A 14,287-nucleotide genomic window follows, 5' to 3' on the forward strand; every position below is an offset into this window, starting at 1 on the left:
GACGCATACCAGGATGCTCACGTGGCGTCTACATTCACCACCCTCCCCTTAATTAACCCGCCTCGTCTCATTCTATCTCATCTTATTCCCATCCACCACCAACAAACCTATCAAGATGAGCGAAAAGAACCCCCTTGGAAACAATTGGGCCCAGCCGCGGCCCAAATCTCGCATCAGCAAATGGAAGGTGTTTGGCGCAGGCGCGCTCACAGTCGCTGCTTTGCACTGGTTCACCCCTCGCATGTCAATGCACTGCCCACATAGTCATCATCCCCACAGTCAGCATATGACATATGTTGGTGAGAACATCGAATGGAAGCCATGTGGAGAGATCAGCAACCGTCCTCTCGAGTGCAGCGACATTGACGTGCCGATGGATCAGTTCAATCCTCGCGCTAGCAACAAGACCTTCAATATAGCAATCGCTAGACTGCGTGGCAAGGATGGCAGCCCCAATCTACTGCTTAATCCCGGTGGACCTGGTGCCAGTGGATTTGAGTTCCTTCATAGAAGGGGAGAGTTACTCAGCACTATTGTTGGTGATGGCATTCATCTCGTCACCTTTGATCCTCGCGGTATCAACTCATCGACTCCGCTGGCGTCATGCTATCCCACCAAAGAGGCGCGTCAAGAACTCGGGCCTGTTCATGATCTGGACATGTCCAAGGATGGTCCTGAGGTATTCGCCTGGGCACACAATTATGTCAGGGCTTGTGAGGACACGATGGGTGAGCATGGAAAGTACATCAACACTCCTCAAACCGCTGCCGATATGAACAGCATTCTGGATGCTGTTGGACAAAAGGACATGTACTACTGGGGCTTCAGCTACGGAACTCTCTTAGGCCAAACATACGCCACTCTGTTTCCCGAGCGATCTCACCGAGTCATCATCGATGGAGTTGTCAACCAATTCCTCTGGTACAAGGCTCGTCTCGACGAGGAGGATCTTGTCGACACTGAGAACGTTTTCGACGGACTACTCAAGGAGTGCTTCAAGTCTGGGGATGACTGTCCATTGTTCTCACTGGCGGATTCTTGGCAAGGCCTCAAGAACAAGTTTGTCTCTTTCGTCGACGATCTCAAGGAGCAGCCAATGAATGTGTATGTTAACAACAGCGTGTATGGCCTGTTGGATTACCAGAAGATCTGGTACGGAGCGCTGTTCCCAGTTCTCTACAAGCCCGAGAGGTGGTACATGTTTGCCGAGAAGATGGAACAACTTCTGCGTGGTAACGCGACACCAGCTTTGATGGAGTACGGGCTTGACGGACAAGGCAACAGTGACGCGCTCTACACTATTTCGCTGAACGATGGACTAGCTGGGCCTGAGCACTGGCCGCAAGATCTCAACTCCCTTCTGGAGATTGTCACGCCTACCTTTAACCGCAGTGTCTTTGCCCCCGACGATCTGGTCTACCTCTTCGCTAAACAGCAGTGGCGCATTCCCAAGACGCACAACTACGTCCCACGCAACGGTGTGCAGACTGCCCATCCTCTCCTCATCTTGACAACATCTTATGATCCCGTGTGTCCTCTTGTTTCAGCTAGAAGCGCCCTTACCGCATTCGAAGACTCGCGCCTTGTCGAGGTCAAGGGCTACGGACACTGCTCTGTTGCTGCTCCGTCGCTTTGCCTCGCCAAGCACGTTCGAGGATTTCTTTACAATGGAACTCTGCCTGCTGCGAACGAGACGCAGTGTGAGGTTGATGGACCGTACTTCAAGCCAAACGGGTCAGCCAGTATGCGGACTTTTGAGAATGCTGAAGATCAGGCGATTCATCTCGCGCAGGTTGAGTTAGCGCGAGATGCTGATTGGCCTCGACCAGCCCGACTGTGAACTACTTAGTATACATAGCACACCTTTTGACTGCATTTATTGTGTATTAGCTTATTCGACGTGTTGAATTAGTTGTTCAGATTTTATCATGTACGTACGGATATATGAAAACAATCGTGTCTGGTCTGTGCGTAGTCAACGCTTCAGGGTAAATTGATTGGATTTTTCACCTGCCGTTTATTATGTACGGAAGACTCTTTAAATACATAATAGATAAACAACTAATTATCATGAAGCTAGAGTCGAGTATAATCACTTCTTTTCCAAAGTACTTGTATTTCTTGCAGCGTGGAATGCAAGATTTTGGCTTGCATGCACCGTTGGATGTTTGATCGTAGGTCAATCTACTTCAAGCCATTTCCGGCACTGTGCGATGCGAGAAATCACCGGGTTACATCACTCTCATATCAAAGAGAAGAAGTTGAAATGTGAAAATAAGAGCCCGAAAAGTTACAAGACATGATAGGAACTGTCTTTTTCAAATGATCAGAGCGTTCAGACTATGTGTAGCCTCGTTTTCCAGTAATTGTCATCAAAAATCATAGGTCGCGTGGCCCAATGGCAAGGCGTCTGACTACGAATCAGAAGATTCTGGGTTCGATCCCCAGCGTGATCATTTCTTTGCCCTCTAGCCGAGAGAACTGTCCTTTTTGACATGTCTTTTTGCCTTTTGTGATTAATCCACTATTCCATTGTCTATTCCTGTACTTGCTCGCTCAAAAGCTAAATACTGATACAGACGCAGTATCTGAGCCTTGTGTAAACTCAGCCTAAAACCAGGCTGGGTTGCAATGAAACGTGATAAGGCTATCTTTCAACTGCCGTTATCCGCTATATCCGGGGCAAGGTTCACTGCTTGGCGGGCGTTTTAGTTATCTGCTGGGTATTTAAGCCCTGTCCTCCGCATTTTCCAACGCTCAATTAAAACTGTGTTCTGTGTCTGTTTAATCTTTTGGCCCCCAAGCACGACATCACAGCATATTCCAATCATGGCGCAACAAATACTCACCCATGTTCCATTCCTCTACCGTTTCGTGTTCCTCTGGTTCGAACCAGCAGCTGCACTCTTGGGCTCTATACTGTTATGGACCGACCCCGCGCTAATTCTCAACACCATGAGCCCTGGAAGTACATACGCGCCTGACAACAAAGTCATGTACGACCAAGTAGCAGCAACATACACGCTCTTCGCATTCAATGAGGCTGTTCTACTGCGAACTACGAACGACCTTCGCGTCTGGCGCACTGTCGTTATCGGAATCTTGATCTGTGACGCGCTGCACGTGTATGCCAGCTGGGCTGCGCTAGGGAGCGTATTTTGGACTCCTGCGGCGTGGAGATGGGAGGATTGGGTTAATTTGGGGAGCTTAGGGGGTCAGGCTGCTGTGCGTGTCGCGTTCATGGCTGGTGTAGGGTTGAAGGGAAATGTTCGTGTCAAGAAGGATTAATGACATGACATGACATGGCATGATATGATTTGGGTTGGCACATAGGTTGCACGAAATCCGATACTGATCCAGTTGCTAATGTAAATGTTAGATCGGTGGACAAGATACCGGCGGCAGACGTAACTCTTAACACTCAGTGAATCCCATTCATTCACTTCGGTGCATAAATAAAAAGATTCAAATGTACAGTGACTTAGTATGACTGTGCGTCTGGAACAGGTTTTCAATTGCTACGATGACATGATGGAGAGCTAGCTGATGGATGATTGGTTCCAATGGTAGAAATTGGCCTGTATTTATTCACAGATGAGAAGCCGATCAAAATACAAGTATAAGACTATTACAATGATAGATTGGCAAGCTGTTGTTATGTTGAATCGATCCTCTCCGATACTAGACGAGCTGCTTGCGGGATGTTAAAGCCTACAACCCTGTGCAGGGCTTCATGCGGTCCGACACAACAATCTCATCTTAGCAATTGAACTGATTCCTAAACAGGAGTCCAAGCTCCGTTATAGCTGCGATGGCCTTGGTTATGTTGCAGTCAATGCCGGCGTGCAGAAGGATTAAAAGATTGACTGGATTGACTGGATTGATAAGATCCGTTTCTTCGTCCCGGTCCTGCTCAAACCTGGAGATCTAGCTATCTAAGTTTTCATTGGAATCGCGCAAACCATTGGCCGTCACCGCATGAACTCCCGCGAGACTCTCCCCAACTTGTCCCAACGAACAGTTGCCAACTGGAGTAGCAGTGTTTGTTTCCTAGAAAGAAACAATCGAAATGTTATTCCTGGCAACCTAGGTATCTCATACCTCTTATTTGCCAATGCCTGTTGGGCATCGATCACTCTTTCCACTTCCGCCATCGATACAGACGCCGCAATAAGATTCAAACACAATCCACCCATCACTAGCACATCTGAAAAGAGAATTCCGTACATATGAGTATGAGTTATGAAGCCCATTCCTCTTAAGCTCAGCTTCAATCTCATTGTAGTAGTCCCCTGAATATCTGGTTAGTATATTAATCTAAAGAATAGAAATTAATACTTGCCGATTTTCAAGAGGTTGAAGCTGCAGTACTTGAGTCCCTGGGTGCAGGCCCTGGCTTCGGTAGCGGTCGAGAAGACAGCTGCCATTGTAGCGAGAACGGCGATAGGCTTCATGATGAACGTTTGAAAAAGGTAGTCGGTATTTGAAGACGGTAGTTGCGTAGTGTAAAGTATCTCGAGACGAGCTGCTGTTGAAGATAAATTGCAACAGAGAAGGGAACAGAAGTGTTTTTTATAGCTCTCTATCTGCTAATTGTCGATAACATTTTCAAGGTAGTATCGTGGTCATTCTCCAAGCCTTTGATAAATCATAATCTTCAGCCAGCCTGTGTTGTCTGCACTCATCAAGCAAGTGGGACATGCATACACGAGTCGGCGATGGCCGTGGAAGTATTCATCCAAGTTAGGGGTCCCTGTAGGGGTGATAGTTCTGTGTAATAATTGTCTTGGAGTTTTATAACCTTAAAGCGTAAGGTTAATTCCTCAACTTCAATTGCCGCTTACTCTGGAGTCGAATACTACTAACAAGTTAGGATAAGCCATGATAAATTGAGTAAGATGAGCTGTAAATGATACGTTACATTCGGCTACATAACCCAACTGTATAAATACCATCAATCAGCCTATAATGGAGAGTGGGTTCTGTCTGCTGTCAAGGTCTGTAAAAGCTGAATCAATCTGACTACTTTCCCCATGTATCATTGTGGAGTCATGTACTGTTACGTTCAGATTAGCTATCAGGCGACTTGTCATTTCAGAGGAGGTTTACGTCTTGACTGATCATTGGATGAATAGCTATGGATGCTACCTTTGGAATGCAAGAACTTCACTGATCATTTGCTGTCGTCGGTTGCTAATGCGAGACGGACGCCACCAGCTCAATATCCTGAGAAAGGTTTTGGCGGTGAACAGCACTGCGACGAACTGCAATTAGCATATCGATATTTGAATACGCCTTTCGAAAAAGCATTGAACTTGACAGATAACGCATCGGTATGCCTCTTTTGAGGAATACTGCATCTACGAAATTCTCGGGATCACCGAAGTTGGGGAACAATTAGAGGCGCAGCATGGCATTGATTCGTATGTCATACTGGGAAGGCTTGGACGTGATGGTATGATAGCCGAGCGATACACCCGGTCGAAACATGCCCCAGATTGATTTCATTACCTGGAAGAAGACTTGCATGTGACCCCTTCGAGGAAATAGAGTTGCTGACAGCAAAGGTTTGTCGACAGACACCTTTGTGGAACCAACTTGGGACAACGGTACGGGAGTGATAACCCAGTGGCACGGCATTCGTGATAAGAGGCCGGTGTTGAATGTGCACGGCATGCCCCGTATACCTAACGCTGACAGAATCAGTTTTCCAGATCTTCCTGGGCTTGTCGCGAGAGTTGCTACAACAGTGGAATAACAAAGATGTACCTCTGTGATAGAAAGCTTGGGAGTACACACGCCATAACGTGAAAATATATGGATAGGAACATACAGGCTACTGTAGCTATGCGGGTTAATGGTGACATTGAGGGTTGGTCTGTATATAGGAAGGAGGAATATGTCCTGGAGATCCAACACTAGTTACAGGGCAATTCTTCACGATTGAAGGGCAGGCAATGGGCCATTCGCAGTGTTTTAAAAGATTCCAATGGCAAGGCTGGCGACTACCTAATAGCTCTCTTACAAGGCAGAGTCTAGCACACACACCCGGCTACTGAGACACAGTTATCATCATCACTGCAACCAACAGTGTTAAGAAATGATTGATATAGGATCAATTGTACCTTTTTGTTATTCCTTATCGATTACATGTCTTTAGACCTAGTCATTAATCCATTTTTTTTATGTCATACTATATCTTATCTGCAATCTGGTGCTTTCCCTTCCAGGTGAACCATCATTTAATTAATGACCTTCATTTCTCTCATGGGAATTACCTTTTCCGAGCTTCGACCTTTGCTAATAAACCTTTCCACGAGCACAATCTTACACATACGACCATACCTACCAGAAAATACGGGATCCCGTCCGCTCTCCCATAGTCAAGCTGGTAAGGGGCGGATTAGTAGTTGGGTCGGTGACGACCAGCGAATCCCCGCTGTTGTATGTTTTTGCCCTTGCCCTTTGGCCCCTTCATTTTTGTTTTGCTGTTATTGTATCCTGCTTAATTCGAGTCTCCCTGTAAGTAACCTAAGAAGCCTAGTCTAAGAGAATAAGCTGATCTACCAATTTGGTCTCCCATGCTTCCAATGGCCAGCTTTTATAATACCCTAAAGACTACCTATCATCTATCCTCAACTGCAAATTCATAAGGAGCTGAGAAATGTGGGTCCAAGAAGTCTCGCTTGGTGCCCACAGTCCCTCGAGGAATATTGTCAATACATTCCCCATGAGCAGCAAGCCATTGAGCAGGTTGTTTCCTAAAGGGATTCTTCCCGCTTCCATACATGAAAGAAGCAACCGTATCGTCAATATCAACATAAAATCCGATCTCCAAATCATCGAAATACAAATCTGCGACTGTCATGTGCACTTGAGGTCTCTCTTCCACAGGCCTCATGCGCCAATCTAGCTTGGTACGCATCTCGTGGAGCAGCTCCCACCAGCTACCTTGAGCAAATCCCAAATTGCTCAGTTCAACAGATCGCAAAGGCGGCAAGACGGCAAGAAGTGAAACAAGATTACTGCTTGTGACGAGCATGTTGGATATACCAAAGTGTTGGAGTTTGGGCCACTGGTCGAAAGGGAATATTATTTCCAGAGGGAATATCTTCTTGAATTCATCCTTCGGGTCGATGTACCAACACTTCCCGTCACTTGTGTCTGTTGTCGTACGCAGGGAAATATATCGAAGATTTTTTGCTTGCGCCAGGGCTTCGCGCAACAGACCGCTTCGGTACGATTTCCAGCCGACGCCATCGCGTTGGATCATGAAGGTGTTTAGATCGAGGTCCAAACGATGAAAGCCAGGCTGCTTAAGCAGGCTGACCAGATCATCATACTCTTGGCACTTCTGATCAAAAACATGACAATTCACCCCTGTCCATATCTCCCTACCGCCAATGATGAGTTCTATGACATGGTGGTCTTGTTCGCATTCCACTAGAGCTCGCGTCACAAGAGAAAAACCGCGCCAATTAGATATATACTCGTCATGCACGGATGCCGACAGCTTCCCAACATGACAAGAGCACAGCTTATCTCTATACTTAATGTGGAGCGCGGTCAATGACAGAAAACGACAATCGCAGTCCTCATATGCATACTCGACGCTGTGACCATCATTAGGTACCCAGGGAGCATCCACATACTCGATGTCAAATCCAGTGTATGGCCAGGGTCGTGGCGAAGGGTAAACGAAGTCGAAAGGAAAGGACCTTATCATAGGAGTTCTGAACAATGGCTGATTTTGGCGACCGTGTGTTGAAGGTGTGATTGTAACTCGCCTGAGATGAGTGAATCGTTGCAAGCCATATTTGAAGGCCTCAATATCTGCGTTCGACTGCATGATTTTGCGCTGATCTCTCAAAAGAGCCTCGTAGTAATTCCATGACTTGTTGATGATAGAGTTACTGTAATGGACCTTGTGTCGGTTGCCGGGCCCACCATCCAAGCAACGAGTTGTGAACCACTCAGGCATACTACTACATAGAGACTCGTTGTCATCATCATCATCACAGTCGTTGTAGTCGTCGTAGTCGTCAGCATCCCAGTCGTCGTAAACGTTGTTGTCGGTATCGTCTTTTTCTTCTTCGTCACCATCATCGTCGTCTTCGGAGGAGGTAGTTTCCTCATATTCTGGTACTTCTGGCAGTCGTGCATCATCCCAGACTATCTCTGTAATTTTGTGCCGGTGCAACTCACTATCCGCGATGGCGCGGAAGACTTGGATGTTGAGAGAGTTGACCGATATGAAGACACGGTGAATATTACAGGGAACAACACGTTCGAGAGTTGAACATGTTGCGCGAAGACTTGTCATGTCACCCCTATCTAGGTAGGAGAAGATCATGCTGCGAACTTTTGGTGACAGCAGCTGAAAGGAACCCATTCCGGGACTTGAGTTCGAAGATGCCATGCTTTGCTAGATGACGATGTTTGTTCTAACCCCGCTTCCGGAGTTGTAGCAGGTAGATAAGCAATACATCAATATTGTATCATAATGATAAGTGTTGGGACGGATCATAGTTACACAGAATCACACCTCACGTGAGCCACCAGGGTCTCATTCACTATGAGAGACTCCATTGGGCTGCATGCATTTGAGAGAAAACACAATATTACATCATCATCAGCTGAAGAGGAAGCATTATGCCACATGGATATGCCTTGGTTCTCAGGGTATCAGAAACGTTGACCACTATGAGCATAAGAGACGAAATTTATAGGTCAGCTTGTGCTACTTAGACGAGGCTTCTTAGGCTACTTATTTTTATATCCTATGACTTAGAAGGCCAACGTTTCTGCTACCAACTACTAATCTAGATTGGTGTCATGTATTTCCTGGGATGTGTTGGAGAAGAGAAAGTGGTCTGATGAGCGAGTAGTGCTTTTGTATTGTGCGAGAATAAGGTTGCGTTTGTGCCTTACTGTGTCTGACTCTTGATGCAGGGCAGCCGAAGTCATTAAAGTTGTACCAACCACCAAATGCCTTGGCGTCATCGCTGACATCCGTTGCCAAAGTTTAAGTAGCCCACGTTGTTCTCAAAAGAGTCTAAACAGACGTTGATTTCCTGATTTCCTAGCCTCGATTCTCAAGCTAACCCCGCAATCCGTCATGTCGATCCCAAGTATATAACAGCGACGACATCACCCACCCATGGCTTCAATTACGTCTCTACTGAGTATAGAACCTGCGGTCTGCATCCCCGTCGTAATGGCACCATTTGTAGCTGTTTTATTGACTGTGATTTATCTCACCTTTGCGTTGGGCGAGTCATGCCCTGCCATTACCCAACAGCTCAGTGACCCTCCGTACGAGAACTACTTTTACTCTGACTGCAACACCGATGCCCAAGTCGTTGTGACCAGTCCTCTTCCCGACAGCAATTTATCAATCATTGGTCCTCGACTGATTGTCGCATGGCCTGCAGGAAACAGCGGAATATGCACCTTTTTCGAGCCTCAGAATGAGAAGAATGGTACACTGGCAATCGAGCTTGTGAATTCCACTGTCGGATCCCCGCTCGGCGTCATCAATCGTGATGAAAAAGAGTCGGAGTATCCATTTGTTGGGGTTGAGGGTGTTTTGTCGTTCAACACCTCGGCGAATCTAACAGTGGCTATTCTGGGGAGTATCCGGAACATCCGCGACTTTACTGAAGGGCCTAGCATTCTTAGCCCTGTGATCCAGAATGCTACCAACATCACAAGAGTAAAAAATGGAGGTGTTTTGATCTCTCGATTATGGCTGGACAATATTACAACTACAAACCTGTTATTAGAGCCGTGGGAGAACAAACAAAGCAGGATAGCAATCGAGGACGAGACTGTCAGTTTCGGAGCTGGTTTCTACCGATTTGCCGCGTCCTTCAACTACCCTCAGCTTAAACAGCTGTCGCCACAACAAGTTCTCAATAACCAATCGCGATCCCTTATACAGAAGGAAGAATCTCAAGTCCGATCTTTATCTTTCTTCTCGTATACAGATAAACTCCTCGCTGGCGGCTGGCGGTTCCTGACATATTTTGGTCGCGACACCATGATCGCTGCACTTCTACTCGAGCCTGTGTTGAGCGCAGGAAACAGCTCGGCATTGGAAGCGGTAATTGGTGCGGTTTTAGAGCGTATCAACCGTACAGATGGATCTGTTTGTCATGAAGAGACCATCGGCGACTATGCCACGTTTCTAAACTTGCAAAAGGGCATTGTCTCGACCGCACCAGGCTTCACATACCCAATGATCGATACCGACTTCTTCCTACCAATTCTCATGGACCGTTACTTCAGTGCTCTTCCAAGCCGAGTCGATCCGCTGCTCAGCACAAAGGCGGGTGAAGTTGATGTTGAGAATCGGAATTTGACATGGGGCAATTTGAACTACATCAACGCGCAGAAAATCATGAACATCACAAAGGCATTCGAAAAGGAACAGGCAGTGAAGAATTTGATTCAGCTCAAGAAGGGTGAGCTAGTTGGTCAATGGCGAGACTCGAGTTATGGCCTTGCGAATGGTCGAATTCCGTTTGACGTCAACTGTGCCCTTGTACCAGCGGCACTCTACGCTATCTCGAAGTTGGCAAAGATTCCTGGTGTATACCCAAACAACTCTGTGACACAAGAGTGGAGCACGATTGCAGAAAGAAGAGCAAAGATCTGGGAAGACAACACCTTGCCACTATTTGAGTATAACGTCACAGTTGATGAAGCCACTTCGCGTTTAGAGGATTACGTCGATACAAATACCTTCTATGATGGCTCGACAAACGCAAAGTCACTCACAAACTACTCATCTTCTGGAAGAGTGATAGATTATTCTCTTGCCATCAATACTACGAAGGACCAGCGAAGAATCCAAATCACCCATACCGATACAGCGTTCCGTCTGTTCCTACTCAATTCTACCAACGACGACCAACTTACGACGTTCGTGAATGCCACGGCAAACGCCATACTCCGTCCTTTTCCCGCAGGTTTAAGCACACCATTTGGTATCGTGGTAGCGAATCCTGCTCTCGCAGACAACAAGGAGATAACCGCTGGCTTCACAAACTCAGCTTACCACGGGACTGTCGTGTGGAGTTGGCAACTCGCGCTGATGGCAAAGGGGCTAGAGCGTCAACTTGCAAGGTGTCCTACGTCAAAAGCCAAGGCTGATGATGCTCCAGCATTCTGCACCGACGATGATGTGCACAAAACTGTGAAGCTGGCATATAATCACCTATGGGACATCATCGAGGATAATAGTGAGCGACTGCAGTCCGAGGTCTGGAGTTGGAGCTACAGTAAAAAGGGCGGTTATCGGTTTGCACCCTTGGGAACGTTACCACCTCCGCCTGGATTGGGTTCGGGGACGGAGAGTAATGTTCGACAGCTTTGGAGCTTGACGTTTCTTGCAGTCAAGAGGAACAAGCTATTCGCATAAAAGGAACTGAGCTTGGTTGATGATATATACGTCGGAGCATCACTTCAATTGATGGATTGAAGAGGCAATGTCAAACCAGCCAAACGCTAACAACAATTTCCAATGTACAAATATCTATCTATCATAAACCGACGTTCCAGAAACCCAATCAGGCCGCCTCTGGAAGATCAACACGTTCGACTCACTCGTTTCATCACTATATCTTGCAGTCGTCCGCGCATAAAGTGTGAAGCCATTCCTCTCCACAACTTCCAGTAGCGTCAAAAGCTTCATCTGCGTCTCATCTTCATCATCGTGACCAACGCTTCGCCATGGGAACCCCTTGAACTTGATCTTTGCTCGTTCTGCTGTGACTTCGTGTCTTTGGATATCTGTGATGAAAGCTGCAATAACATCGTTGACGAGCTGACTTGGTGGCGAGTTGAGGATCTTAAGTTTGTCGCCGCCGTGGAAGGAAATGCTGACCCATTCGCAGGGAGGCAAGATATGATATTGTCTGCGGAACACGAGTGCGTCTGAAGTATTGTGTCAGCACGATATTATTACCTTAGCACTCATAATTTTTACCTGTTGTTCTTACTCTTTTGCTTATTTCAATAGCAGAATAAATTACCCAGCCCATATTATATAGCGTTTCGATCATGCGAAGGACCAGTAGGAGTGAGTCTTCGCAACCGTTCGGATCGTAACCCCATGGGTACCCTTTCAGCTTAAATTCCCTCGACTGTTCGCGAGGATAGACAGCCGTTATGCCTTTCCACCAATTCTTGTTAACCACCTCATGGATCGCTGCTATCTCTGTTTCAGAAAAGTTGATCAAGTTAATACGGTCTAGGGCACTTCGAGTAATGGTAGCAAAATGGCTTCTGGTGGTTAGAACATTCTGTATAGCTTTGCCAAGCCTTGGTGGTGTTGGGCTCGAGGTAGCTGGCTCAGCGTAGTCGTAGAACGGGGATTTGGTTTTCTCAGACATCTTGGTAGTTGTTTCGGGAGACCTTACGGAATGAGATAACATGCCGGCTGTATTTAAAGGAAATGTTCAGTGACATCACGTCAGCCACAACGATAAGAGTTAAGGTCCTACAGGTGGAAGGATGCAGGTCACCAGGTTGAGGCGGTGCGGGGGGCTATGCGTTGGAGCCAATGACTTTAGGTAAATAACGCATAAGATGCGGCGCAGAGACACCAGCAGATCAACGTGATACTGTTTCAGAAGGGCAATAAGTATCACTCGTTGAGTCTAACTGCGATGGGGTGATGATGCTTCGCCATGATCCGTCACGCCCATCCAAGCAGTCAGACAATTGAAAGACAAAAACGAGGTCAAGTAAAAGCTGTGTCTTTGTTCGTCATTCTATTTTTACTCCAGATCAATAAAAACAGACTCACTTTCATCAGTCTAGGTAGACAGGTGACCTTATCGGACGCTTTCAGCTAATCGGCGATCGTGATCATTCACGCCCTTCAACGCGGGGTATAATTTCACGATTCCAAAAATATCACATCGAGACTGTACATCATTATTAACCTTCACGTACCGATTAACCATACCGTAGATCTCGGATCAGTTTGACAATTATCATCACCAAAGCACAACTCCGAGCTTATCTCAAACATGTCTGCCAAAGACGACCAGAACATAGCCCTCACGGCTCAATGCCTCTGCAAATCATTCACCTTCACTGCTGCGATATCTCGGCAAAAGCTACCTCTCGAGGGGTTCATGTGTCACTGCACGTCGTGCCGAAACGTCACCGGAGCCATGTACAGCAGTGATACAGATTGGCCCGGTTCGATAGACGAAGTCCTAGATTCCGAACTCAAGCGTTACGAGTTTACCTCCAACGTCAGTATCATGTTCTGTGGTACCTGCTCGACACCCATGTTCTGGCACGAGCATTACCTGGATAAACCGCAGAACATTGGTGTCTTTACTGGGCCTTTGAAAGATGTTGGAATCAAGAACCTCATTCGATTTGTGGACGAGATCTTTGTGGGCGACACTCAAGATGGAGGCATTTCTCCATGGCTTTGGAATGTCAACCAAGATGGTTCACAGCCCAGACTTTGGAAGGGAAGACGGGACGTCAGTGAACAACTAAAGGAAGATTGGCCTGCCAGTACAAATAGTCCTGTTCCTGAAGCCGTTTCGAAGGAGGGTATCCCTATTCGTTGTCGCTGTAGTGGAGTCCAGTTTGTGTTTCGGCCAAGCAACGTGGACTTTTCTGACACGACTACTAATCCTATCCCATTCTACATCGACCCAAAGTCCCATAAGCATCTCGCAACATTGGACCCATGCAGCTATTGTCGACTATCTATTGGAGTTGAAGTGATGAACTGGACATTTGCCCTTCCAGCGCAAATCGAGTTCGCAGAGGATTCCAAGGAAGCAAGTTTCCCTCGAAACACTCACGAACTCAAGGACGCGGCGCAGGATCCCAACCGAGACCCTCGATATGGTACTCTTGCCATGTACCGCAGTTCACCAGATGTTCAACGATATTTCTGCTCAAGGTGCTCTGCTCTGGTATTTTACACAGTGGATGACCGGCCGGATGTGATTGATGTGGCGGTTGGGCTTCTCCATGCCCCGGAGGGAGCTAGAGCAGAGAGCGTCCTGACTTGGCACTTGGGGGCCAAGACCATGGGTGATGAAGATCGTGGAGATAGTTGGAGGGATACTTTTGCCAGGTCTGTCAACGAAACATCAGAGAAGTGGAGAATAGAAAAGGGATATCCGAAGACATGGGCAAGGCTGGCAGCTGAAAACGCGAAGAAGGAATGAGTTATAGTTCTGCAAAGGCGTCATTCTGGGTGAATATATGGAAGAGGCCGCAGTGCTTGATAAAGAAAAAAATG

At 47.0% G+C, this 14,287-nt stretch overlaps 8 protein-coding genes and 2 non-coding genes across 10 annotated transcripts; 7 read left to right on the forward strand and 3 right to left on the reverse strand.

The window, feature by feature from the left end:
• Nucleotides 1-115: 115 nt before the first annotated feature.
• FGSG_02937 (uncharacterized protein) lies at nucleotides 116-2,005 on the forward strand (the record flags this gene model as incomplete). The annotated part of the gene is made up of 1 exon (XM_011324561.1): nucleotides 116-2,005. The coding sequence occupies one exon, from the start codon at nucleotides 116-118 to the stop codon at nucleotides 1,838-1,840; it is 1,725 nt and encodes a 574-aa protein (XP_011322863.1). The 3' UTR covers nucleotides 1,841-2,005.
• A 379-nt stretch (nucleotides 2,006-2,384) lies between these two features.
• FGSG_20624 lies at nucleotides 2,385-2,456 on the forward strand. Its single transcript has one exon. It is a non-coding gene; the product is annotated as a tRNA-Arg (tRNA).
• Nucleotides 2,457-2,829: 373 nt separating this feature from the next.
• FGSG_02936 (uncharacterized protein) lies at nucleotides 2,830-3,288 on the forward strand (the record flags this gene model as incomplete). The annotated part of the gene is made up of 1 exon (XM_011324562.1): nucleotides 2,830-3,288. The coding sequence occupies one exon, from the start codon at nucleotides 2,830-2,832 to the stop codon at nucleotides 3,286-3,288; it is 459 nt and encodes a 152-aa protein (XP_011322864.1).
• Nucleotides 3,289-4,104: 816 nt separating this feature from the next.
• On the reverse strand, nucleotides 4,105-4,454 carry FGSG_02935 (uncharacterized protein; the record flags this gene model as incomplete). Its single annotated transcript, XM_011324563.1, has 2 exons — nucleotides 4,105-4,300; nucleotides 4,339-4,454. 2 exons carry the CDS (start codon nucleotides 4,452-4,454, stop codon nucleotides 4,105-4,107), a joined length of 312 nt encoding a protein of 103 aa, XP_011322865.1.
• Nucleotides 4,455-4,968: 514 nt separating this feature from the next.
• Nucleotides 4,969-5,502, forward strand: FGSG_12553 (uncharacterized protein; the record flags this gene model as incomplete). The annotated part of the gene is given in 4 exon segments (XM_011324564.1): nucleotides 4,969-4,997; nucleotides 5,070-5,103; nucleotides 5,136-5,333; nucleotides 5,350-5,502. 4 exon segments carry the CDS (start codon nucleotides 4,969-4,971, stop codon nucleotides 5,500-5,502), a joined length of 414 nt encoding a protein of 137 aa, XP_011322866.1.
• An 833-nt stretch (nucleotides 5,503-6,335) lies between these two features.
• Nucleotides 6,336-6,451, forward strand: FGSG_20032. Its single transcript, XR_893027.1, has one exon. It is a non-coding gene; the product is annotated as a 5S ribosomal RNA (ribosomal RNA).
• Nucleotides 6,452-6,625: 174 nt separating this feature from the next.
• On the reverse strand, nucleotides 6,626-8,419 carry FGSG_02934 (uncharacterized protein; the record flags this gene model as incomplete). Its single annotated transcript, XM_011324565.1, has 2 exons — nucleotides 6,626-8,172; nucleotides 8,206-8,419. 2 exons carry the CDS (start codon nucleotides 8,417-8,419, stop codon nucleotides 6,626-6,628), a joined length of 1,761 nt encoding a protein of 586 aa, XP_011322867.1.
• A 798-nt stretch (nucleotides 8,420-9,217) lies between these two features.
• On the forward strand, nucleotides 9,218-11,425 carry FGSG_02933 (uncharacterized protein; the record flags this gene model as incomplete). The annotated part of the gene is made up of 1 exon (XM_011324566.1): nucleotides 9,218-11,425. The coding sequence occupies one exon, from the start codon at nucleotides 9,218-9,220 to the stop codon at nucleotides 11,423-11,425; it is 2,208 nt and encodes a 735-aa protein (XP_011322868.1).
• A 95-nt stretch (nucleotides 11,426-11,520) lies between these two features.
• Nucleotides 11,521-12,413, reverse strand: FGSG_02932 (uncharacterized protein). Its single transcript, XM_011324567.1, has 2 exons — nucleotides 11,993-12,413; nucleotides 11,521-11,940 (listed from the first exon to the last, which is right to left on the reverse strand). The coding sequence occupies exons 1-2, from the start codon at nucleotides 12,396-12,398 to the stop codon at nucleotides 11,540-11,542; spliced, it is 807 nt and encodes a 268-aa protein (XP_011322869.1). The 5' UTR covers nucleotides 12,399-12,413; the 3' UTR covers nucleotides 11,521-11,539.
• Nucleotides 12,414-13,040: 627 nt separating this feature from the next.
• Nucleotides 13,041-14,213, forward strand: FGSG_02931 (uncharacterized protein; the record flags this gene model as incomplete). The annotated part of the gene is made up of 1 exon (XM_011324568.1): nucleotides 13,041-14,213. The coding sequence occupies one exon, from the start codon at nucleotides 13,041-13,043 to the stop codon at nucleotides 14,211-14,213; it is 1,173 nt and encodes a 390-aa protein (XP_011322870.1).
• Nucleotides 14,214-14,287: the final 74 nt, after the last annotated feature.

This window comes from Fusarium graminearum, chromosome 2 (genome assembly GCF_000240135.3).
Source record: "Fusarium graminearum PH-1 chromosome 2, whole genome shotgun sequence".
Classification (NCBI taxonomy): Eukaryota; Fungi; Ascomycota; class Sordariomycetes; order Hypocreales; family Nectriaceae; genus Fusarium; species Fusarium graminearum.

Excerpts from the sequence above, each read along its gene's own strand:
- FGSG_02932 (XM_011324567.1), bottom strand. The coding sequence starts at position 12,398 with ATGTCTGAGAAAACCAAATCCCCGTTCTACGACTACGCTGAGCCAGCT. Across the intron at positions 11,941-11,992 it reads CAAAAGAGTAAGAACAACAG|ACGCACTCGTGTTCCGCAGA; the intron begins GTAAAAATTATG and ends ACAATACTTCAG.